This window comes from Chelon labrosus, assembly GCF_963514085.1.
Source record: "Chelon labrosus genome assembly, chromosome: 24".
NCBI classification, from domain to species: Eukaryota; Metazoa; Chordata; class Actinopteri; order Mugiliformes; family Mugilidae; genus Chelon; species Chelon labrosus.
The window spans coordinates 10,231,037-10,256,245 of record NC_140357.1 but is presented as its reverse complement, the minus strand read 5'-3'; the positions used below and the strand labels follow the sequence as shown (position 1 = coordinate 10,256,245).

The following is a 25,209-nucleotide window of genomic DNA, read 5'->3' as shown; positions in this document are numbered from 1 at the left end:
TTTGCTCTTATCGTCGCAGCGCCATCAGCCAATGAGGTGGAGCGGCTTTTAAAGGCTCGGTTCTGGTCTCTTTGTGCCGCCGCCGCTGCAGACTCCCGCTTGTTTGCCTCGCCGGCTGAGGTCAATGGGATCGGGAGGGTGCGCGGTGAATAGGAATGCCGGGGACGGTGTTGGCGGGTGAGACGGGCGAAGCCGGAGGAGGAGAAAGAGAAGGAGGGGGAATCTTTCTAGGAGGGAGCTTTTGAGTCAGGAAATTACTCGGCAACCCCTCCACCTCCACCTCGCCAGCCGGCCCCCCTTCCCCCTCCCCCACTGCCAACTGATAGGGTCTGTGTCTGGAGGCGAAGTCAGCGCCCAAAAGCCTCTTTGATATGTGGCTCGGCAGGAATGACGTGAGCGCGGTCGCGGGCGCACACGTGCATGGCACAGAAAGCGAAAGTCTACTCTAGAGAAAAGAGAAAGAGATGAGGAAGTTGAGGGAATAGACGAATTAAAGAAGAATTCGAGGGGGGATGAAAAGGGGTGAGTGAGGTAAGTAAAAGAAGTGCAGAAATATATTAAATTCCGTCTCAAAAAGAACTCAAAAATGAGGCCGTGTCTGCACCGAAACGCGCGACGCCCAATCTCAAATGCAATCTCTCGAACGGGATTCGGGGAGACTGTAGCAGTGTTATTTCAGCCCAATTGTTGGAGAATTTTCAGATATTAAAAATGTCAGCTGCAAATGTCAGCCGGGCTGGAAGCGCACTCCAGTCCAATTCTGGCAAGAGTAGCGGCGCTGTTCTAACAGTTGGGAGTTTGGGGAGGCGTGAATGCGGCGGGGTCTTCGTGTTTGGAGCACGCCGACGATTATCAGATCACCTCAACCTCGCGACAACAGCAAAATGACATTTAATAACGGCTTTATGGGGCGAAGGAAATGGAGGCCGGGGAGGGGTGGAAGAAGCAGCAGCTAAACATTGCTATTATCCGGCGGAGACTGGGAGTCAAATGGAAAGCAAAACAATGATCCCAGCAGGTGTCGGTCTGCTGTTTGCTAAAGTTTAATTGTGAAATGTGCTTTTGAAGAGTTCAAATCAACAGCAAATGCACTTCCAGTCCTAAAGTTTTGCTCACTTGAGTCACAAATAAAGGCTTTAAACGCCACTAGCGACAGAAGACTGCTAGCCTTTGCTCATGAGCAAGGACAATCCAAGTTCTGGTCATAATTTAATTCCGGGAACTGCGTCCTATTATATTCTCGTAGAGAGAGTCCCAGTGTTAGTTGACAAGCGGCATTATGTGGTGAGTAAGACGAAGCCTTTTGAAGCTCTCTCAGCGAGGAAGGAGCGCCGCGCAGACTGGATATGCAGATTGGCGAGCAAATTGAGAGAGGAACATCCCGCCTTAAACCCGAGTGACTAGCGCCATCCATCAACGCCGCGCGCTCCGCGGGCCGTGTTTGTCTTTGCGTATGTTTAGGTGCGTCGCCGCGCCCCCGCGCATTTCCATAATTGCATTTGCTGCTGGAAGAGAAGCACTTACTCTCATTTTCGGCTGTGATTTATCAACCCGAGCGATTCGAGCCAATGCACACATTCATTTATCTCCGCGGTGACCTTTTTTCCCGAGCAAAAGAACGGCTGCCATCTTTGTTTTCTCTCCCCGTCTCTGTCTCTCTCTCTTTTGTTTTTTTGTTTTTTTATTTCTTCTGCAGAAACCTCACCCCCCCCTGCCTGGGAAGCCGTGATGGAAGTGAGTATGGTTTTGACGGCAATGGCGTTTCGTCCGAGAATAATCGCCTTTCTGGAAAAAAGAAAAATGGCCGCACCTCATTCGATTCTGTTTTTTGCGCAAGGCTGATGCTACGGAGAAAAGCGGCTAACAGACGTGGAAAAATACGTAAAAGCATTAGCCTTTTCGGTCGAAGTTGGATCACTCAAAGTGTAAACTGAAAGAATCGACGTTCGCGCGGGAAACTTCAAGGTTCTTGCCGCGCCGCTTTGTGTCGAAACTAAATAAAAGATTATAATCTCAGAGAAGAGTGCAAGGTGACCGCGCATACGTTGTTTGAGACGCGCTGTCTTCCCGAGGCTTTAGACGTCAGTCGAAGCGCGGAACAACGAGGGCGCCGTCTGAAATCAGTCTACTTGACTCAAGAAGCCCCGCATAGCACCATTACCAATAAATGACTATAATTGCGACATTTCACATACAGCAGACGGGAGTGATTGCGCCCGCTTTTATTTTCACGAGGACGCGCGAGTAATTACCTGTTAATGTCGGCTGCTGCTTGTAGAAAGTACAAACGCTATATTTTTTCTCGGTGTAAATAGAAACAGCGATCGCCGTTGGAAGAAAACCAGCACGAGATGACTTCAGATGACTCCTTCTTTGAGCCCAGGTAATTTCAGGACACTTTTGTTTTATTAACACCTTTCAAAAACTCATTAGCGGACAAAAAAAACCTTCCATTTAGCGCTGACATTTGGGCGAGTGCGGGGTTTTCGCTCGAGAGAAATCGCCGTAACGCCATATCCAAAGGCGTATTTCAGGCCGCAGATCAACACCGCCACATTTCATGACAAGTCAAGGAAAAAAAACACGTAGCTTAGCATCAGTCGTTTAGCATGATATCGGTGAGCTAGCCCTTTAAAGTGTAGAACGAGTCTGTTCACAGCTTTATATTGGATACACTAATACACAATGAAAAATATATGGATTTGATCTGAAAACCTGGTTTCTCCCAAACTTTTACACCCAACACTCATCCCGTGGGTGCAGCCCATGCCGTATGATGCTGCACACACACACACACATACTGTATATAGAGCCAGATGGACTTTTTGGCAGCTCCTACCTTGTCTCCGTCCACGAAGGCCTGGCCGTCTCTGGCTCTCCTCCAGGAAATGTCCGGCAGAGGCTCGCCCTCAGCCACGCAGGAGATCATGGCGGCGCTGCCCTCCACGGCCGTCACGTTTTTCAGCTGGGTGATATGGGGCTGGACTGGACGCCGTGGAGGATGGGGGGAGAGAGGAAAAAAAACTGGTTAAGTAAAGAAGAATAGATCGGAGAGCCGAAGGAATAGGTGCAAGGGAGACGTGAAAGAAGAGAAACTGTCAGAGATCTAACTCATAAGGGAGGGGAGATGAAGGCTATACCACGGGGTTTAAACACAGAGCTGATGCATGACTTTGGCGTTGACAGCATAGGCCAAGATCATTTATAGACTGCAGTCATACTCTACAACTTTTGATGTAGTGGCAAAGAAAGCCAATTTTCGTGCATATTCCTTAGTCGAGACGACAACTCTAGGCTGAAATCTGCTCCACCTTTTTTTTGTTTTAAATAAATATAGATTTTTTTTTGTGTGTGTGTCTGTAAGGTTGCCTCTCCAGCAGCGTGTTATTTGCTCACGGTGTGCAGCGAGCACAGCGATAAGTGCTGGAAAGCGTGCCGCCGGGGGTCGGTCCCTGCTCGCTCGCGCTCCCGATAAGATGCTCTGAGCAAGCCCTGAAACCTGATGCATGTCAAGGGCAAAGAGCATGACACATGAATCATGGATTACTACTTATTCCCACACACACACGCGCACACACTCTGCACTTAAGTCCTTAGCGGGGCGCTCGCAAAGTAGCGTGGCGTAAAATCCAAAAGGAAAAGGGAAGTGAATGGAAAATGAAGAGCACTGTAGTGAGGGCTTTTAACGCCGCCCGGGGGGAATCTGGGGAGTGTTTGGCAATTTCACATGGCTTCCGCCTCGGGGTGGAGGAGACACCCCGAGGGATTTTAGGAGCTTGTCAAAACATGGAGTGTGCACACAGGCGCGCACACATATTACTTTACCTGCAAGGATCTTCAGAAAACACATCAGTGCTCTAAGAATAGCACCTATTTAACCCTTACATGACAAGTCAAGAAAAAAATAAAGTATTTGTGTGATCCAACATGTAGCTTAGCATCAGTCGTTTAGCATGATATCGACGAACTCGCCCTTTAAAGTGTAGAGGGAATCTCTGTGAATAAATAATCTTTTACTGAACATAAAAACATGGAAGTTTTTGTTTTGTAGTTTTGAAGCTCAATGCGGTGGCTCTGGCAGCCGCCATGTTGGCTCTGCCTGACTCCAGCTAACTCCTAGCTAAGATCTTTGACAGTTTCTCTCCTTTCACATCTCCCTCGCACCTATTCCTCCGCCTCTTACGACTAAGTCTGTGAATAAATAAACTTTTACTGCACAGAAAAACGTGGAAGTGTTTGTTGTGTAGTTTTGAAGCTCAATGCGGTGGCTGCCATGTTGGCTCTGCCTGACTCCAGCTAACTCCTAGCTAATTCAAAAATGCTCAAAGAGGAACAGCGGGAGCAGAGCTGAGGCAGGCTGCCAACAAGCTATGAGGACACCTACCTGTCACCCGAAGCGGCCTTGACTATCTAATTCTGGCAATGTAATTTAAATTAGTTATACAAATGTGGGTGGCACTGGCCGTCGCCATCTTGCAAGTGCAGGACTCCTCGCAACTTCCAACTCATTCCAAAAAAAGCAAACCCAAAATGTCTCTCAGTGCAGCCAAGCCTTTAACCATGCATAACTTTAAGTCTTTATATAATTTAAAGAGGTGAGTTATGTAAAACAAAGTCTATTTCTGCACTTTAACACGGAGGTCTATGGGGATTGACTCGAGTCAGCCTCAAGTGGACACTCCAGGAACTGCAGTTTCTGACACTTGCCGATTTAATCCTTGGTTGTGGCTCGTTTAAAACCCGGATGGCTGCTCCGGCATTCACAAAAACAACCGCCCTAATGAGTTATTTAGTCTACGTCTGAGTCGTAAAAAAAGAAAAACCTTGTTTTCCTAAAACAAGTCAAACAGATTAACCAGGACGCTTAGATAATTTCACTTGTTTCTCAAACACGTCAGCTTACTTCGGAAACCAATTCGGAGATCTAGATAATGGCGCGACAATTGGGCTTGATTCTGTTTGGTGTCGAGACAAAAGGAAGCGGCGCAGAGAACAAGTGAAATCATCTCCACCCACTGACAGAAGTCTTTCCTGCTGTAAAGCCTCATAATGAGGCTAAATGACTTAAAAGACGACTTCTGAAAAGGAAAATGTGAGTATTTTGGAACATTACGACGGCTCTTTATGTCAAAGACACGTGCATTTAGACAAACACTCGCTCAAAAGTATCCCAATCCCCGCCGACTGGCCCGAGCCAGCTCTTCACCGCCGCCTTATCTGCGGCTGCTTCGCCCCAGATGCCCTTCATCATGCAAATATTAAATGGAAAACGTCTCATTCATCAAGCCCAGTGCAAAAAAAAAAAAACACTCCGCGGGGAACATTATTAATAACGCATTATCGAAAAAATTTCCAATCTAAATGAGAAAGAACCGAGAAGCATTTGTGTGCTAAAAAAGATAAAAATCCGGAATTAATTTGACCTTCCAGGTTTTTTACCGCGGAGAGTGCAGTTTATTCTTTCAGATAAGCAAATTTAAATGAACTTCTTTAAGTTTCTCTTTACCCAGAATAATTAAAAACAATTGCATTTTACTCTTGCACATGTTAATGACTATAATTACCCTTTATTACATTAATTATAGGTATTATAATAATTATACTTGTAAATGTTGTATTCTGGTACCTCGCACTGTCAGCCCTGACACTCTTTGCATGAGGATCAATCTCCATGTGAAAAAGCCATTAATGTGTCAGAAAACACGCGGATTGAATCGTTGCTGGCTCATGAAAGACCAAGGGCGGCTGTTTGTGTCGCCGTTCTGCAGCTGCTTGCGCACAGCTAAACTGTATTTTTTTATCCTAATATTTGACATTACGTAAAGCTCTTATCTCCCCCGCTGACAGCCATCACACTGGCTGTATCTGATAATGGTCACGGGCGCGTTTGTTGTTTCAGCTGTGCACATCTACAAAGCAAATGCCAGCGGAGATTCCTTTGCCGCACATCTCTGACGCCCCTTAGAAACTTTGCGAAGTTCGGAGGGCTTAACAAAAAAGTCCGGAAAACATACTTTATACATCATCGTGATTTTCAGTCCATTGCATGAGTGTCTTTCCCGGGAAAAAGTGGCATAATTCACTGCCTTGCTGTGTTCTGCTACGTTTTCCATAGTGAACCATATATAATGTGTTTCCAGTCAACAGAAAACCAGACAGGGAGCAATGCCGTGGTGTGTGCAGCCAGCTTGTTCAAATTACAGCACACACACACAAACATTTAACATGATGCTGTATTTCACAGCCTACTGACAACGGATCTAAAAGATGCAGCCAGCTGCAGAGGACTCTGACGATTCTGTCTCCAGATAGATGGATATGTCTTCTTCTTCTTCTTCTTGGCCTATGATAAATTCCTCCCTGTACGGAGTTTAGAAAGAGGGGGGGCCTTTTGCTCTTTTAGCAAAATCTGACATTTGCAGCTGACGCGTTAGATAGCCGGAAAACTCTCTCTTATCAAACTGCTGTCAGCTTTTAGGTGTGGTGAATGAAAAAAATACAGCAGGAAACAAAACGGTAGTGCTATAGTAGGGTTAGCAGTTAGCTCATATTAGCTAATTGTTAGCAGGTGCAGTGCTGAAGGGCATTCAAGGGTAAGACAAATTTTGACCTGACGGTGGCACTCACGTTGTCACTACTAGAGGAGGATCACAGAAGCAAAACAGGAAGTGAAATATGACCCCATTTACTGCTTGGTTTCTTTGGGAGACGCTGGGAATTTGTGGTTGGCGAAGAAGATTTGGGGCTGCGGGGTCATTGGTTTGAATCCCTGCCACGTCCATGACCCCCCTCACCAAATGGCCCTGCATGCATGCTTGCAAACTGAGTGTGATCACTACTGTGTGTACGAATAGACTGGGTTAAATGCAGAGAGCAGAGATCTGACTGAAAACCAAAGGAAGCATTAGCATAACAAAGTATATCAGATGCCACTAGCTTGCTAGCTCAGTTAGCAAGGTGCATCCTTGATTAACTACTAGAGGAAGTACAGGTGCTGGGAACTTGTGGTTGCAGAAGCAAATTTGGGGCTGCGAGGTCATTGGTTTGAATCCCTTCCACATCCACGACTGCTGACCCTCCCCCACCGAATGGCTCCTCGGGCCCTGCTTGCATGCCTGCAAACTGAGTGCGATCGCTAGACTGGGTTAAACGCAGAGAGCAAATTTCCCCATGCAGGATTAATAAAGGGTAACAAACAGTTTACTTGCACACACCTGCGCGCATCCCGCTGAAGGAGAACCACTAATAATTGGCAACCTGAGGGCACTGGCACTACAGGAGAAGTTAGGGCACCTCATCAAATAAATGTCTGCTCGATATTTCAGTTCGGACCTAACCGGTGGAGCAAACAACCGAGCGTCCCCCGAGCCACGCTGCTAGCACGTCTAACCGAGAGGCGCAGCGTATATATATATAGCAATTTCCAGACGGTGTAAATGGTCTGTTTTCCTCCCTACAGCACACGACCCAGAGCTTTGAATGCAAGACAAGTTGACATAATCCCCGAAGACTGACAGACTTCTGGCATTTACGGCTTGGGGGGTACGGGGGGCTCTCTGCACAGCAGCCAGGAGGCAAACTGTGGCAATTCTGGGATGAACAGGCTTCGAGCAGTTAGCTGCCACTTTAATCCGTTTGTGGGAACACGTGGTCATGGGTGTACGTCCAGAAAGGTACCTCTGAAAGTGCTGCTGGATGTTAAACATAACATACTACACCTCACTGGGGAGTACACCGCCTAAACACCAACTAACTAACTTAAATACTCCGTTTTCCCTCCCACGTGAGCCGTCAAGGGCGATAAAACTAACCTACAACCGCCCCCTCCCCCGCCGCAGTCAAAGGCGGAGCTCCTCCCCCGCCCTTAACTTCTTCATTTAAATGTGCATTTTGAAGAACAAGCACTCTTGAAAGGATGTTGATGACTGGAGCGCAAATCTCCATACATTTTCATGAGCGGGATGAGCGCTATCAGAGTGACCTGCGAGGGAATAGCCAGGAGGTTGTAAAAAATATATATATATATATAAATTGAAATCTTTTTATGAGGAGTGCAGTAATTGGAATTTGAAGCATTAAATGAAATATTTCTTTTGGGGAGAAGTTTATAACGTGGATGCAGCTGCTGTCGGTGTGGGCTGAGGCGCACATTTGGACATTTGTGCTTTTGAAAAAACAGTTTTTATTTATTTTTTTTCTATTTTATGAAATGGACTTTGTGCAGGTCCTTCCAATAAAGCTTTACGGCTCCACATAAAGCACGTCTCACTGCCGCGGACAGCGCCATTACATTTAAAACTCTTGGTCCTTTAATGGAAAATGAAAAAAAGTTTTTACATGATAAGAAGCCGTGTTATGTTATTTCAGGTTTGCCTCGATAGAAGGAAGACAAATGGTTTCGCTTGCACTTATCTGTCCGTGCAGATAGCTTTGGGTTTGTTTGTCGGGGTTTTGAGATATCCAGCGTCTTTTCTGCTGCCACCCCAGCACAATAGAGGTGACCATAATTTTAAACTACTTCATACTAAAGAAATAGTCCCTATGAACACGTAACAATGGCATTTGAGTCAAGGATTTTATGGATGATAGCTGACAGCCACCATGAGTTTGTGGACGACCACTTTGGAACCAGGTTTTTGGCGTTTTGCCTGTCGTTGTTTTGGTTTTGTGAAGCCACAAGTCACCAGAGTTGGACTAGATGGTAGATCTGACTGAGAACCAAATGAAACATTACCATAGCAAAGCATATGTTATCAGATGCGGCTAGTTTGCTAGCTTAGACAGCAAGGTACATCCTTGATTAAAAGGGAACTACTGTTTTTTACAACATGGACCTTATTTCTGGCATAAAATACGATCGTTTACTCACCCATATAACTTTTGTGTAATTTGTATTCCGAGGGATAACTAGATCAGCGTATATCCATAGTGGGAGTGAATGGGGCACCGAAACACAGCCTCTAAATAACACGTTATCTGCCTCAAAACTCATTCATTTCACCAATATTTTGTTATCGTACGGTAGTGCTATTCCCCGTTGAGTCCAGAGTTACCTGTTATCATTTCTTCTAACCTGGATGATGTCGTCTCTGAGCGCCGCACGCACCCGCGATGGTCAGCTTGTTTACCTGGAATTTTCTACTGCTAGTTTTTTGCAACATGGCGGAATATTTTTCCGATTGTGAGGTTGTGGACGAACCATAGCAGTTCAACGGGGAATAGCACTATTATTTAGAGGCTGCGTTTCGGTGCCCCAGTCACTCCCACTATATGGCTATACACTGATCTAATTATCTCCCTGTAAAAAACAGTAATTCCCCTTGATTGTGATAGCAAATAGGATGCTAATTTTGGCTAGCAAAATGAAGGTTCACGCTGCGGACAAGAAAGCTAAACGTCAGCAAAATGAAGCTATAATTATTGTTATACCATTTGTCTTCCTTCTATCGAGGTAAAGGTTGTGCTCTACAAATCATAGCTGAGCTGGCCTCAATCTAACGACATCAACGAGCACTTGAGCAACGTTGGCCTGCCGACAATGAGTCTGGCCAAGCTTGACTGTTTTGTCAGGTCGACATGTTTAAAATGGATTTTTCAAGTTCAAAGCTAGTTACGCCTCTTTCCGGATTGACGAATCCTAAAGTACACCCTGGTTTTTCGTCTGTTTTATGCTAAATATCAACAAAATGTACAAATTCAGACTATAAACCAGTGATTTAGACCATTGAAAGTGTTTATCAAGGTAATAAATCAATCAAATAGATTCTTTGATACTTCTTTGTGCAACCTGTAGAGTCGCCCCCTACTGACTACTACAAAGAATGCAGATTTAAGTCACTTCCATGTTTGCTATGTCCATTTCTTTTTGTTTTTTGAGTTTAAATTTTGCACTGTTGCCTACGCTATTTCACGGTTACTGTAGCTAACATACACCTCCTTTATAATAGCTGCAGAGGACTGTGTAAACAATGCGACGGTTGCGTTTTTTGACAATGACGTCCTCACCGAACACTTTGAGGAAGAGCTCTCTTTCCTGAGATCCCGCCTTGTTGGTGGCCTTGCAGGAGTAGGTCCCCCCGTCGGCCTGTCGGATGTTGCGGATGGTCAGCATGCTGCGCCCGCCTTCTACCCTGCTGATGATGTACTGCTCCGACGGCTCCAGCTGCTGCCCTTTCCTGCAAAAAGAAAAAATCAAAAATCACAACGTGGAGATGAGCCGGGGAGGGGGAAATACGGCGACCGCCTCGCACCTTGACTTTTTGATGTCACGGATGTAAAGTCTCAGCTCTTTGGGTGTCCCATAAAAGAGAGGCTAAATGCAGACAGTCTGGCTTAGAAGCTGTTTCTATCTATAGCGCATAAGCAGGTGAAAGACTGACAGCGCTTTTTATAGAAACTGTTTCAAGCGTGATGATAAAAAAAAATATGTTTCGGATAAACACATCACACGCTAATTGAAACGGTTCAGTGGAGCATTTATTATGTGTCTTGAAAACGCTTCACATGTCGCGACTTTTCAAACTCCGTCATGCGGAAAAAATAACCTCTTCATATTCTGTGTCAGTGTTTGTGTTTGTGCGTTCTGTTATGGACTGCAGCGCTTCCCAAATGAGTCCTGTGTGGTGCTGGGACTCGGCGCTGACTTAATGCCTTCCCTTACTGGACTCTGTGGGGAAATTAGTCAGAAAAAAGCAACTGCTAAATTGATCCATGTCTATATTTAAGCTTCATAGCAGAAGCATAATGGCGTGGAGCAGGATTTCTGCATCCCCCGCTTGTTTATTTGCCGCTGCTTAACCAGCCGTGTAATCTATAAGGTTCAAGGGATTGCTAGGGTTTTTTATTTTATTTTGGGAAGAGGGGGAATTAAACTTGTTTTGTAATACGCAGATTTAGATAAACTCGCGGGTGCTTTTTATGCCGTCTGCATGCAGGTTAATAAAACAGGTCTGCTGCTGAATGTCTGTGGGTCTGAGCAGCAGCCAGATCAGGTGTTTAAATTGCTCGAAACACACATGGTTGACTTGCAAACCAATTTAAACACACGGTGCTCATCTGCACTGCACCAAATGAGTTGGAGGAGACCAAAACGGAGCTAAAAGAGGAGCAAATGTCAAATTTGAGGAGGTTATATGTGTATAAGGGCAGCTTCTTTCTAAAATGCTAGCCTTAACAACTTTTTTAAAGTGATTTTTATTATATATTGATGTGTTTTTTTTTTCAATTTGCAGCCTAATCTCCTGCCGAGAAAAACAGCGGCCCAAAAACAAACCCACGTATCGTCGTCCATCAATATTTACCAGTGATAATTAACTGAAGGCTTGTTAATGTCTGCACCGCATTAAAACTTCTGCTGTTGCGAAGATGCAAACAAAGGTTTAAAAACAAACCCGGCATCACACAGTTGCTGTAACGCAACACCCACGATGCACAGCACTTGTTTCTAAAATGACTCCAGATGTTGCTCTGCATATTTCAGACACGTCTCGTGACGACGTCAGGGGTAAAGTCTCCCTCCGACGCCTCAGGTTGTGACGTGGCTTACATTCTGAAAAGTCAAATCTTCAAATGCTGCATTTCATCAGTTCATAAACGTATTATCAGTCTGTTCTTCTACTGTTTGAAGACCAATATATGAAGAATACCTTACTTCTACCTGTCCGTTCAATATAGATAATGCACAGAGCTCTGCAGACTTCAGTATATTGTCTGCATAGTCTCTGTAGTTTTATTCACACTGTGTGGCTTGCTGCGTGAAATGAAATATTATTTCAAATAAGGAGATTTCGAGACGCAAACACACACACACACACACACACACACCCACACACGCTGTATTATCTCGTAGCGAGTTCCCAGCCTCAATGTACTATAGGAAATGCGACGGGGAGGATAATTGAAAGTCGACGAAGGAAACACCAAAGCCAAAGTAATAATAACTGGAGAGCCAAAGAGGAAATGAAGAGAGGCCTCATCTTTGGAACGGACAGTGCGGGACGTGCTGCAGCGCTGAATGTCATTATACTGACTGACTGCTGACAGGTAGTCCATTACCCGAGATGCACAGAGGATGAGGTGAAACCTCGCCCTGACAGGAAATGCAACTGGGAGCCGGTTAGGGTGACGGCGGGAGGGAGGGGGTGACATCAAAAGAAAAGCTAAATTGGGTTGTGATTTGTTGTTTATTCCTGAGCCTATTCCTTTGTTGCGCGGCGCGGTACGCATTTTAATTCTCCGTAGTCTTGGGTTGACATTATTGACCTGGGAAGGAGGAAGGAGAGGACACTGAAATATCTGACAGACAGTGGACACTGCAGAGTTCAAGATCAGTGCTGACGCACGGTTGAAGGGATGCTGTCCCTAATGTAAAAGGCGGCAGTCTGCCCTTGACAAATGCATCAGGTTTTATTAAGCCATTACTAAAATAAAAAGATGAGAGGACGTTAGAGGGAAGTGGAGACCCCTTTTGGATGTTTTACGAAATGCAAAAAACATCTATTTCATCTGTTTACCCCAATTTGTGTCAGCTAACATGGTGGACAGAGGGTTAGCTGTGGACTAGTGGTGACAGAAGTAACCCCCTGCCCTTGAGAAACTCCCCCACCATGTGATAAATAAAGGATAACTTCTTCTTTCTTGATCACGGTGGCTTTTGGCGTTTGTGCAGTGGCCAAACTGTGTCACTGCACCTCCATCACACAACGCACGCTTGAAGAATCATGGGAAAATTGGTGCAAAATGGCGTAAACCACCCCACGATCTGTACCTAAAACCCCAGAGGAGTAAAGTGAAGCGAGAATAGCCGCCATCTTTGCTAATGTAGCTTTTTAGCTGTGTTGCGCCACCAACATCTTCCTGCTGTGTTATAAACTGCTCGAGCAAGGAGTTTGTGGGCAAATATGAGATAAGAGTTCGGATTTTAGGTGCAAACTGCTTCTTAGCGATCAAGCTAACTGTTTATTGACCGTTAGCATCTCAACTAACTTAGCTAAATCACAGCTAAGATTCGGAGCCTAGCTAAGTGGCTAATATAAGCAAACACATGTACAGGCTTGTAAATTAAACTGCCTTTTGTAAAACTACCACTCTTAACACAACTCCTTTTTCCTGATATACAATAAAAGGAGACGTAGACTGAAGTAGTGCTCTCCGTCACGTGGATCGTCTCGTTATGACAGAAATGGCGGACCGGCGCATCAGCCCTCCCTCATCATCCCCGTGAAATCTGCTGCGTAATTGTCTCCACGCTGCTCAATCATTAAAATTACATTTCCTGTTTTTGCCCCGTCGCCGAAGAGACAAGGTGAGACGCCCGGGAGTAAATATAATTTCTGCTGCTCTGCTGCTGGAAACCGGAGAGGAAGATGGATGAGGTTTACGGAGTCGGGTTCGACTCCAGCTGTGCTGCGTCTTAAAATTTAGTTTGTGGCCCGTAAAGCGATGCACGTGGTTTCTGTCTCCTGCTCTCATCGGCTTGTCTTTCAAACTTTAGTTCTCATCACGTCTTTATTAGACAATGTCACGTCAATACGTTTGCTGCTCATATTCAGACTCATTCTGCATCAAAATGCGTCACGCTGACTGACTTTTTAACAACATAATGCTATTTACTAGTCATTTAACAGTGTTTACAGTTTTTTTTCCCCATAAATTGAATGATCCACTGTAATTGAGTGCGTAATAATCACCTCTTAATGTTTTCAGCAATCAAACTCCTCTACTCCACTATGGAGGCGACAAAATTGCAACAAATAAAGAGCCAAGTGTAGGCGTTAAACGTATGCTTTTATGTTTCATCAGCCACAGTTTTACTCCTCCTTTGTCCTTCCTCTGAAGCTGCAGATGGGTGGAAAAAAAAGAAAGCAGACACGTGACTCGTTCTATAGAACAAAGGCAACTATTGACATCTTAAAGGAGGACGTGTTTTCCTATGCTTCCTCGCGGGCAACCATTGATTCCCATTCAACTGAGTGCGGCGTGAAAAACAACTTACAGGAACCCGCCTGAGGTGGCTTTCGCTGGAGTTTCCACCGTTGCCCGGGCGTGCGTTTGTACGTTTTTTTGATGTGATTTTCACGCCCCGGCAAGGTAAAGCTGCAAAAAAAACACTGCTGCTGTGTGTTTTAAGCTTTTTTTTTTGCAGGAAAATAGCTAGAATGCCAATAAAGTGTTATCAATAGATGTGCAGGTGCAAAGAGCTTGTCACGACCGCTTGTTGAGTGGGTTACTTGATGTGGAGCTGCGCGGAGGGAGGAGGAGGATAGCGGGGTGTCAAATGCTCTTCAGGTGCAAATGCTCACTCTGTTGCTACGTGCCGTGTGATATCATTGTGTTGCTGCTGAGGGCAATGTGCGAGGGTGGACTTTGAATTCAACAGCAAAGCTGAAGAAGGAACATCTCAGCTCTGGCTTCATTTTTTTCTGCAAGGAAATATTAACAACCGGCACAAATAAAGATGAATATATTCGTGATTATTATGCGTGTCCTGCTCCTGTCCTGCAAAGTCAATGGATTGCGAGGCGGGACGGGCCTACGCTGAGCCCTGACATCGGCTAATACTTATCGCCCGATCAGCACTGAACCTCTGTAATGCTCTTGTGTCTGAATGGGAACAAAAATCTTCCCGGAAGAGAGGAGGCTGCTACGGCTAGAAGATTAATGCTCCCGGCTTTGGAACGGAGTCGCGCGCGGTGTACGCGGCGATCCCGTCTCACAGGTTTTCAAAGCCCGATGTATTTCCATCCAAGAACAGAAAAAAAAAAAAAAAAACAGGCTATGTTTACACGAACGCTAATAATCCGCTAATAATCAGGATTACAGCTCGGCGAGAATAATAACGTCTTATGTAACCGCCACAATTGGTACAGACTGTTTGAATCAGATTGAGAGGGGTGCTAATCTGATAAACAGGAAAATATAAGCGCCTCATTTTTCTCCAGATGGGAGGAATACATGCTCTCTGTGCACGTTTGCGAGCAGAGTTTCTGGGAGGGAAGCAAAAAAAAAAAATCAACAAAAGATGAAAGAAGCCTGGATCAATGCGTGCAGCGCTGTCTTTCAAAGTGGAGGGAAAACTTCTTCTTTTGTTTTACTTTTTGGTAAAATCTATGCTCCGCAGTGGGCTGAGCTCTGTTGCACATGTCAAACAATGTGCTGCTGGGGTTCCCTGAAAGGTCACCCGCCCTAAAAACCGAGGCTACGGCCCTGACCGCGGTGCTGCGCGCTCAATTTAAGCATGCATCTCTCAGGTCGCTTCGAGAACTCTCTAGAATGATTTCAATCGTACCTGTGCCATGTGACCGCAGGGTCAGGAGATCCGGATGTGATGCAAGTGAAGGTGACTGACTCCTGGTAGTCGGCCGTGGCGTTGAAGGACTGCTGGAACACCGACAACACCGGAGGGACTGCAGACACAAAGCAGCAACAGAGTTAATCAGATGAAGCAGTGAAACCACGGCTATATTCTCCGTGACGCTACAAGCCGAAGGCAAACATTAATAATAACAATAACAAACTGGCCTCGTGAGTGGCCTGTAAGCGCTCCCTGAGAGTGCTACTTCTGTTGGTAATCCCAGCTGACACCAGATTCGCCACGTTCAGAAATGCTCGGCGTTAAACCCACCAAAATGTGTTTCAATTATCCTATCGGGGACGAACTATTCAGTTCCTGCAACATACACTGTTGACATAAAGTCCTGCGGTGCAGATAAGGCGCAGAGGTCGCGATAACTTTATCGAGTGTATATGACGAGGGCTGTCAGAGGCACGCGGCGCCGTGTCCCTGTCACCCAATCAGCCGAGGACTGTCATCTTGTCGTTCGGCTAAAAAGGGGGGAAGGCGGAGAGAGAGCGCGCCCGGCCTTTTCTTCGCTCTCCTCCGCGGTGACAGGCGAGTGACAGCTTCACGGCGCTGGCATGTTTATCAGGCGTCTCAATCCGTTTCTGCAGCCTGTACCTACTTCTGCCGCTGTGCCGGGGCCCTGGCCAGTGTCGGGGGAGCGATTAAGCATGTTTGGAGCTGTGGAGCATTTACCTACACTTGGTCAGGTGAGAATCAGACACCTGAGTTCATGTCTAGACAATGCAACAAAGGACAGAGCAACAACCTACTTTAACGAGAGATGAGTGATATTATTAGTGAGTAGATGAACAAACAGATCTAGCAAATAACAACAGTTATTTCTACAATTTTGACTCAAATTCAACTGGAACGACCACACCACATCTGGAGGTGGAGGCCCGACACAGTCTCCACTGTTCGGCAAACAGAACGCCCCACGTCCTGAAAGGTCACCCAACGCCTCCTCTTCCGTCGCCTTCCCCTTTCAAGCGAGCTCCACTAATAGCTAGAGATGCTCGCTTCCTCTGCAAAAAGAGAAACCACACGACTGCGGCAGGGTGGGTATTATTTGTCAATTAGTCCACAAGTCCCCCCCCTCCCCTACTGTATTTGCATAATGAGATCCGATTACAGAGCGAGCAGAACCCAGATAATGAGAGGTCTTATTAATGCCAGGTGTCAATGCAAAGGCCAGTGATCAGATGTTATTATCACTCAGATGAAGTAACTAGATAGTACAAACAAAACCATTTCCACGCGCAAGTGTAAATTAGGTCTTGGACGGTGGAAATAGTAATTAAGTTACACTCCTTTCCAGCTTTCTAATGTCACAACAGGTTGCTAAAATCAGGCAAGTGAGGTGCTTTTGTTTACAAGCTGGTTCGCTTTTAATTTACGGAGGACCAAAACTGCCAAAATAATAGTAATTTTAAAAAAATAACAATAATAAAATTAAATGAGGCACTAAATTCACCAAATTTTGTTTAAATGTAGCCAGTAACTCATTTATAAAACGTGACATAAACTGACCAAAGGTCGACGCCATGACACACTTTACAGCTAATTTGCATAATACAGGAAAAACAACAACAACAAAGAAAATACAAGTAAATAACTTTTGGGGAAAAAAGAGGAGGAACATTTTCAGAAACAAATCAACAAAAAAAAAAAAAGCGAAAAATAGAATATAGGAAATAAATGGTAACCAAAAAATAAATTATTTTATAAATTTATAATTTATTTATTTAAATTTTTTTAATTAATTAATGGCCACAATATTTAAAAACATCCTTTTGCCGTCGGATTTGTTTGGTGAGGTCAAATGCGGCTTGTTTTTTGCAGAACAATGAGCAAAAAACATTATTTTTTGAATAATTTACAATTCAATTATTGCGTTATTCATTTTTTATTTTGGCAGTTTCGGTCCTCCATAGGTGAGGTCAAACACGGCTCATTTGCGGAACAATGAGCAAAAGACTTTGAGCGGCTTTTTGAATCATTTACAATTCAGTCTATCTCAAATAAAGACCATCCGAACCCGACATTAACACATACAACACAAACAAATCAAACGAATCGCGTCAGTGGATTTCAGGCGAAGCAGAGTAATTTACTCATGCAAATAAAAGCCCACTCGACAGATGTTGTCAGATGTGCGCTAGGCATGTGTTACTGTAACAGGCAGCTGCACGGTGTATTTCTGCACCGTGCATTTCCTCTAATCAAACTGAAAGGCATTCAAGGTGTCGCTCTTCGGAAAAACTCAAGCTCATTTGGAGTTATTGAGAGTCACTTGTTCCACTTAGATCTAAAATAAAACTGACAAAAGATGAAAATTAAACTTATTTTGGGGCTGAAGCTGCTTGGGAGAAACACATAGTTGGGATAATGAATGGGGACTCCTAATCAAAACAAAGCATCATCCCAGATACCTAATGAACCAACTCTGCAGTGTACCTCTCTAAGAAAGATCAATTACACTAATGACACCTGTGTGTAGCACTATGAAGAATACATTCTCCTCGGTACGTCTAAATTGCCTGATGTACATGCTGTCTCGTGTTTTATCATTCATCCTGAAGATGAATGACACTTTTCCATTTTTTCGGTGTAAAATCAACACAAACAATATGCATGTACAGATCCGCACATCGCAAGATGCAGAAAGCTTTCCAGGGATAATAAGCAACAAGCATTGGTCCTTTCCAATAGCACTGGCTCGGCGAATGAGACGAGCAAGCATCTGCCTGACATGATAACCATTGATTTCCACGCCAATACATCTCCATTCTCCAGTGTCCCTCTCTTCCTATGCAATGCACTCCCACATCAGTGAGCCTTGTTGAAAGAGCCCGGTTAATGAGCCACACTGCCGGCTACAAAAGACTTCAAAAGAGCAAATCAGCGACAGCGGTTTAGGCGTCCAAAAGGAATCTGGCGAGCTCTGTGAAGTCGGCATGTATTAGTCATATCCACGAGACTTTAGTGGCTCGGTGGATGACTCCGGGAGGTTAGAGACGGCCCCGCAAACGCGAGCGCACACTGTATGGATACCTCGAGATGCGCTCGGATCGATTTAAATGCATTCATGAGGAGCTAGAGGACTTGTTTCTGTTAATGGGCTTCGATGAAGTGAGGACCAGCCATGCTCGCAAATCGAGAAAGGCTCTTGGTAAATGTCACAGCCGTGTTTTATCCACGAGAAATTCAGCAAGTTGGTGTTTTGAGACAAGACCTTTGCTGGAGTGCTTATTAAAGATTTGTTTTGCCTTCTGAATTAGCACGCGAGCTGGAAACCAAACCAGCCCCGGCTGACAGTTGTGGGTGTAATGTAACAGAGCAGTGTGTTTATACTCTGCTCTTGAGCGCGCAGCGGCGGCGGTTATGATTGATGTCACCGCAAAAACAATTTGAGAAATCTTGAAGGACACAGCCGGTAGTTTCCAGTGACAGCTGAAAAGGGGGAAATTGCGGGTGCGAGGTGGGCGAGCGAATGAACCGACAATTAGGCGGATGAGGCGAGGAGGGATCCGGGCAAAATCAGGAAGTTATTTCCGTTTTGCTTCATCATCAGTCGCCATAGAAACTAAGTGTGGGTGCTGCAGCTCGCGGGTCGTCGTAATGCAAAGAGGCGTTTGATGCTGGACAACACGTGGCTCTAATAAAGCTATAATGTTAGCCTATTTTAATCAAATAGCGTCAAAGAAGTGGTGTCTAAAGGGTAAAAATTTAGGTTAGCCACTTTAGCTTAGCATAAACATTCAAAGTAGCTAGCTTGCCTCCATACAAAGCGACCCAATCCACCTACAAGTGTGTCTGAAGTTCACTAGCTTAGCATCCTGACATTTGTAGGAGTCATATGAACCATTAGCAATCTTAGCTTGATAAAAAAAAACAACAAACTAATTAAAGTCCCCATGAAATCAAACTTTTAAGAGTTTTTTTTTGTGATATACTTTGCGGTATGTGTCGCCTATACATGGGTATATTAATAAAAAGTCATTTTGTAGGTATTTTTAATAGTAATAGTAATAGTAATAGTCCTTTAATTTCCTGGAAAACGATATAGAAATGTTGATGACTCATCCTGCACTAAAGGGGCGTGTACTTACACCAGCTTTGGCACTCAGCTCAAACATGTATAGGCGGTGTCTTCTCTAATTTGGAACTGGTTACAGAAGCTGGCCAATCAGAGCATCTGGCTTCTTCGGGAGGGGGAGGGGCCTCCCTAGCTCTGTTTTTATAGCAGTCCACTAGCTATTTAATGCAGACTTCAAGGGACGTAGAAAGCTAAGCTCGCGTCTAGGCTCAAGTTGATGTCTATATTCCTCAGGGGGAATATGTGAAATAGCTCTCATTTTATTCCACTCAACATCCAGGCATAAAAAATACTACATTTTACGGCTAGAAGGACAAAAATGTCCATGATGACAGTGGATTGGAGTGGTGCTCCTGGGCTTTATGTAATTTTAAAAGCTTCCACTTGCAGATTACCTAATCATGTCAGCTTGCCATCACTTCTATCAGATTCCTCACATGTTCATTTATGTTTCTCTATGTTGTATTTACACACAGCAGATGAAAAGCTGGCTTGACTTATCGGCGGGCAGCTTTTTTTTTCTCCCAGACGCCGAGCTGCTTAGCCATTCAGCGGGCGTCCTCCTCCACTCGTTGCACCGTCATCCTCATCTGTGGTCCGCTTTGATGATACACTGGAGAGCGGGAGCTGCGGCGGGTCAGCGGAGCCTCATCCGCCGCATGCTCATGGGCAAGAAACTACTCTTTTATCAACCGAGCCATGAATATTTATGGCTTCACACGATGGGGGGGGGGGGGGGGGGGGGAGTATACAGTAAGCCATTTCAGCCCTGCCTTCTGACAAAATGTTGCTCTGCACGAGTGGTTTAAGCAATGTCTGTTAACAAGTCGCTGATAGAGTCAGATCTGACACTTCTTCTGACATGCAGTATCAAAAGAACAGCGTGAGGTGTGGGCTTTATGAGCCGGCATGCGAATGCGCGACGCCCACCTCGAGGACGCTGATCAAGCCCGATTGTGGCGCACAATAAAAAAATGAATAAAAAAGCCGCTGTGAATGAATTTTTTTCTTTTCCTGCCAAGAACTTTGTCAAATATTGTTCAACCGCCGCTCGAACAAAATGCAATGATTCAAGAGGCAATCGCTCACCCTCCTCACAGACACAGAAACGAATCAATGAAATAATCAGAGCTATTGTGGGGACGCGATTTGTTGAGTTTTTTTTTTTTTTTTGCAGAGAGGCCGAACGCTGCACGTTTTCCAAGCTGGGAAACTTTCCGTCTTCTTTTCCGTTAGAGCATCATTGAGCAGGACTAACATTAAGAGCTGCACGGTTCACCTGAGGGTCTCCTTTCAGATATGCATTTCTTAGAACTGCTCCGCTTCTTGGCATTCAGACGTAAGTATCTCTTACATGAATGTAACCCTTATTTATCTCCTCTTTGCTTGCCTGCATTATAAAACACGCTCTGCAGGATGTTTATAATTTCACCCAATGCGCGACGCGTAAATCAATGGTGATATTTTAAAAGTGACCTTGTATTTTCATACCAGATATGTCGGCACACAGCGGGTTCCCGCGTGGCAGCCTGGGTTCTACCCCGAGGTTAATGGGATAAGCTCTTCTCCACAGAATGCTATTCATTTTTAGACTGTTTCGTTTGAGCTCTCTGGGGAACGAAGGGAACAGAAGGCAAACAAAAAAAAAAAAAAGTTTGAGAAGTACAGTCTCGAAAATAAGGCGAAACTTGCTTCTGTGGCAAGAAATAAGATGAAACAGCAAAGAAAAAAACAAGCAGGCGTGAGAGAGAGTGGGAAAAAGCTGCTCGAGTTTTTTTTTGTCTGGATTCAGCTCCCCTCCCCCGTTGGCTGTCGCCGCTTGCTGTATGGACACGAATCAATGTCCGGCCTGATTCGGCACAAAAAAGAGAGCATCGAGTGGCGCGCGTTGGACCGGGGCAAGGGGCGGGCTTGCGCCACCGTGCTTCCTTCCCCCCGTTTGCCTCCAGGGGTCGTCAGACAGAGAAAAAACTGTGCTTCTCTGGCTTTTTTTTTCTTTTTCTTTCATCAGTTTGTTTGTCTTACCTCACCGCCACGTCCCCAGGCGCCACAACACAGAACAGCTATCTGTCTGCAGCTGATTGATAAAACATGTAGTCCATTGCGTTCATTGACGTATCAGAGCCTCCTGGCTATCTACTCTATCTCCATCTACTTGTGTTCTGGGCCTGTGTTCTTCGACCCACCACGGTTGCTGTCGATGCTGTGTATTTTCTGCCAGCGCCCGTGTCTTCCTTTGGAAATCCTCTGCTAAGAAAGCTCTTTTTCTTCCACCTAACCTTCACCACTGCGCCCCATAGACGGGGAATAATCCCGGCGAGGTGACATGCCCCATAAATGAAAGGCAGTGGTGTAGAAACAGAACAAGTCTCGAAATCTTTGCTGTTCACGCGGCTACAAAAACAGTTCTTCAGAGGAGGAAGAGATGTAGCTTCGGGGCTGGAATTGGACATGATTGCAATGCATAAGGTTGCTCTCGTGCAAGTGTCTGAGCCTCGAGGTAGGGGCGTAGGTGCAATATGGTTTTCCTTGGCTGAACATCACAGGCCTCGGTGCACTGGAAACAACTCTATGGGGGCTGTGCTGTACAATAAGAAGAAAATGCCTGGATGAGAGATTTCTTATGTGTGGTCTGATCTGGAGTCACCCTCCACTGCAGCACATCCACTGCCTCAATCTCGCACATATCGACAAAGGTGTGTTGTCAAGGCGAGTTGGAGGTCTCTGAGCATTACTGCGAGGAGCTGAGCGCATGACAAAACACGTTCTCACTTTCGACAGACAGGTAGACAACTTATATTTGCCTGCCCCATGGCAGCAGGTGGCATTTAAGTAAATGTCCTTTCCATCTCTGTCACCTTCACTGGAACTCTCTGTTCTCTCTTTTATGCCAGCTTAACTAAAAGTTTCTTTGGGCCATGGGACAACGGCTGCCTCGGATATAAATGCCAGGTGGTACGGGAAAACAAACTTTCAGTACAGAGGGAAAGAAAATTGTCTTCCTTGCAAGAGTAGAGCAACTAGACCACTGGGAGGCAGTGTAGGAAGCTATTGACATTTTCTTGGGTTGTCCTTGTTGCTCTGTTTTGGTCTCAACCGACTCCAGGAGGACGTAGCTTTTTATCTGCTTAATATTTATAATCAAATGGTGTTTGTTCTAATCAGACTGTGCTTCTTCAGGGTAAATGTGAGGCTCATATAAGAGTGAAACTCTGTTTTAGTCAGAGTCTCCTTTTAGCTCCGTTTTGGTCTCTACCAATTATTGGTGGATTTACATGGCTAACTTTACAGTTTGGCACTGGACAAGTCGTGTAGGACACGTTTATCGGACTTGTCTTGTTGATGCCGGTGAGAATTGTGAAAGTGGACCAAAGTGTTAAAGCTGCACACCGGAAAACAACAAGCCTCACGATGCTAAAACTGCAAACAACTCCAGTGGATTAGAAAATGTAAGTGGTTTCATCACTATGAGTAGCGTCTATCACATCCCAGTCAGACTCTGTTTCTCCAAGCACATCTAAGAGTGCCATTCTTTATGGATTGACAGAGATACTCTCCTTTTAACTCTGTTTTGGTCTCCACCAGCAACCGGTGGATTTACACGGCTCTTTACCCGGTTAAGATTGGCTAACTTTACATTTTGGTGCTGGACAAGGCGTGTACAGCATGTTTATCGGACTTGTTTTGTTGATGCTGACGAGAGTTGTGAAAGTGGGCCAAAGTATTAAAGCTGCAGACCAGAAAACAACAAGCTAAAAGATGGTAAAATAATCAGTTGCACTGCAAACAATTCCACTGGATTAGTAAATGGAAGTGGTTTCATCACTATGAGTAGCACCTATCACCTCCCAGCCAGTCTTTGTTTCTTCAGGTTAATGTCTAAGAGTGACATTCTTTCGGGTTTGATAGAGTTTGTTGACTTTTAGCTCTGTTTTGGTCTCCACCAACTTCTGGAGAACTGACATAGCTCTTTAGCTATTTAATATTTGCTAACTTTGCTGTTTGGTGCAGAGGAAGTCATGTTCAAGGTGTTTATCGGACTTTTTCTTGCTGACAATAAAACTCTGGAAACAATGCTGATGAGAGCTCAAAGATTAAAGCTGCCAGAAAACAACAATCTTAAAGATGTTAGTCCGTTAGGCTGAGAACAACTGCAGTGGATAGATAAATATATGCGGTTTCATCACTATGAGCAGCACGTATCACATCACACAGTGATTTGAACCATTTTAATATAAAAATATGGTTTGAAGCAGCTTTAAGAACAAGTGTAAAGATTAGAAACTAGGGGAAAGTACATAAAGAGCTCCTAAAAAGAGAGATAAAAGTGCATGTTCTGCTGTAACAGATGCTTTTTAGCCTGGTGGCATCAAAAACTCCAAAACTAATTAGTTTCAAAAAGTCTTAGTTTGCTTTAATTATTTTAAATATTTCTCGAAGACTATCTGAACGCTTGTTTCTACAAATCTTTGCCTCCTTCGGGCTAAATGGGAGGAACATCTAAGAGTCTTTAGGGATCAGATTAAGTCTCCTTGAGGCAGGTTCATGTTGAAGAGTCTCCCTCAGAGAGCGTTCTCCTCTCAGGACGCTTCGGCACAGCCCTCCGCGGCCCGTCCCGTCTCGGCGCCACATGGCAAATGTCGTGTCGCTGCAATAATAGGTCGCGCCTCATTGAGCAGGCTTATTGGATCTTCCTCAGAAGTGAGGCAAGTGGTGTGCTAAATTGAATGCAACTCGTAGCTTTTGGGGCGGAGGGCCGCGCTGCGATTACACGAGGTGTGAGAGAATTACATAGGCAGAAACAATACGGCAGCCGCTCAACCGTGACAAGGCGCTAACACGTGGCCTTAGTGAAATCACTCGCTTTAAACGAGGACAAACGTGAATATTAAAAAGACATCCTTCGATCTTCGGGCAACGGATCCCACGGCCGCCGCTAATTGAAACTTCAATCACGCTAAAGGATGAAGAGAAGAAGCACCAAAGAAAATCACGGCGATAGGAGGTGAAAGAACACACCGGCTAGTAATGACGAATTTATCTGAGTCAGTGGAGCCGAATCTGTCAGAGCTGACAGCTCCGTTCCCGTGCTACAACCTGAAGTCTGTGCATCCAGCATGAATTTCCAGCTCAGTTCCTGCACATCAGTCGGTGCCGTTTCAGAATCACTGACTTGACTCTGCGGATGATCAAAACACTGTAAACAAGCCCTGAAATGTGTCAACTTCACGTTACGGCAGTCTAGTAAGAGGCTCAACAACACTTACGCGATCACCGCCGAACTGACAGCTTACGCCGTACAGCTATTGTACTTTCTGTCTTCAGATTTATCAGCTACAAGAAGAGTAAAGAAAGGCCCCTTTCAAGTTAACAAATTATTGCTAATTAATCGAGGTGTAGGAGTGTGACCTTGCTCCTTTTTTTTTTTTCTCTATTTTCTTTTACAGAGCCACGGAGGACGGGCTCCGGAGCGAGCTTTGTTCAGCCATTGTGCTCCTAACCTTGGGCACCTGCGCCTCCTCGCCGGCGCCACAATGAAGAGAACCGTGTTCCGCTTTGAACAACAACAACAACAGAAAAACGGCGGCAATGCGGACTTGTGCATGCAGAGGACGTCCAATCCCTAATGCATGCTAATCTGTTGACACTGTGTGTAGAGGAGAACGTGTCTGCTCGGAATCTAAATGGATGTTGTTTATTTGAGCACGGCTCCGTTTAAAGCTCCACAGCGAGCCCCGCTGGGTTTGGAGGGTTTTTAGTTTGCATGCGA

The 25,209-nt window shown here is 45.1% G+C and overlaps 1 protein-coding gene across 1 annotated transcript in view; it reads right to left on the bottom strand.

Annotated features, from left to right (window-relative positions):
• Positions 1–25,209, bottom strand: part of ncam2 (neural cell adhesion molecule 2) — a gene marked incomplete at its 5' end in the record, with an annotated part of 251,308 nt that overhangs the window by 37,981 nt on the left and 188,118 nt on the right. The window contains 3 exons of the mRNA XM_084574345.1: positions 2,840–2,985; positions 10,006–10,175; positions 15,287–15,404. Coding sequence (XP_084430471.1) covers positions 2,840–2,985; positions 10,006–10,175; positions 15,287–15,404 — 434 coding nt within the window. The remainder of the gene's footprint in view (positions 1–2,839; positions 2,986–10,005; positions 10,176–15,286; positions 15,405–25,209) is intronic.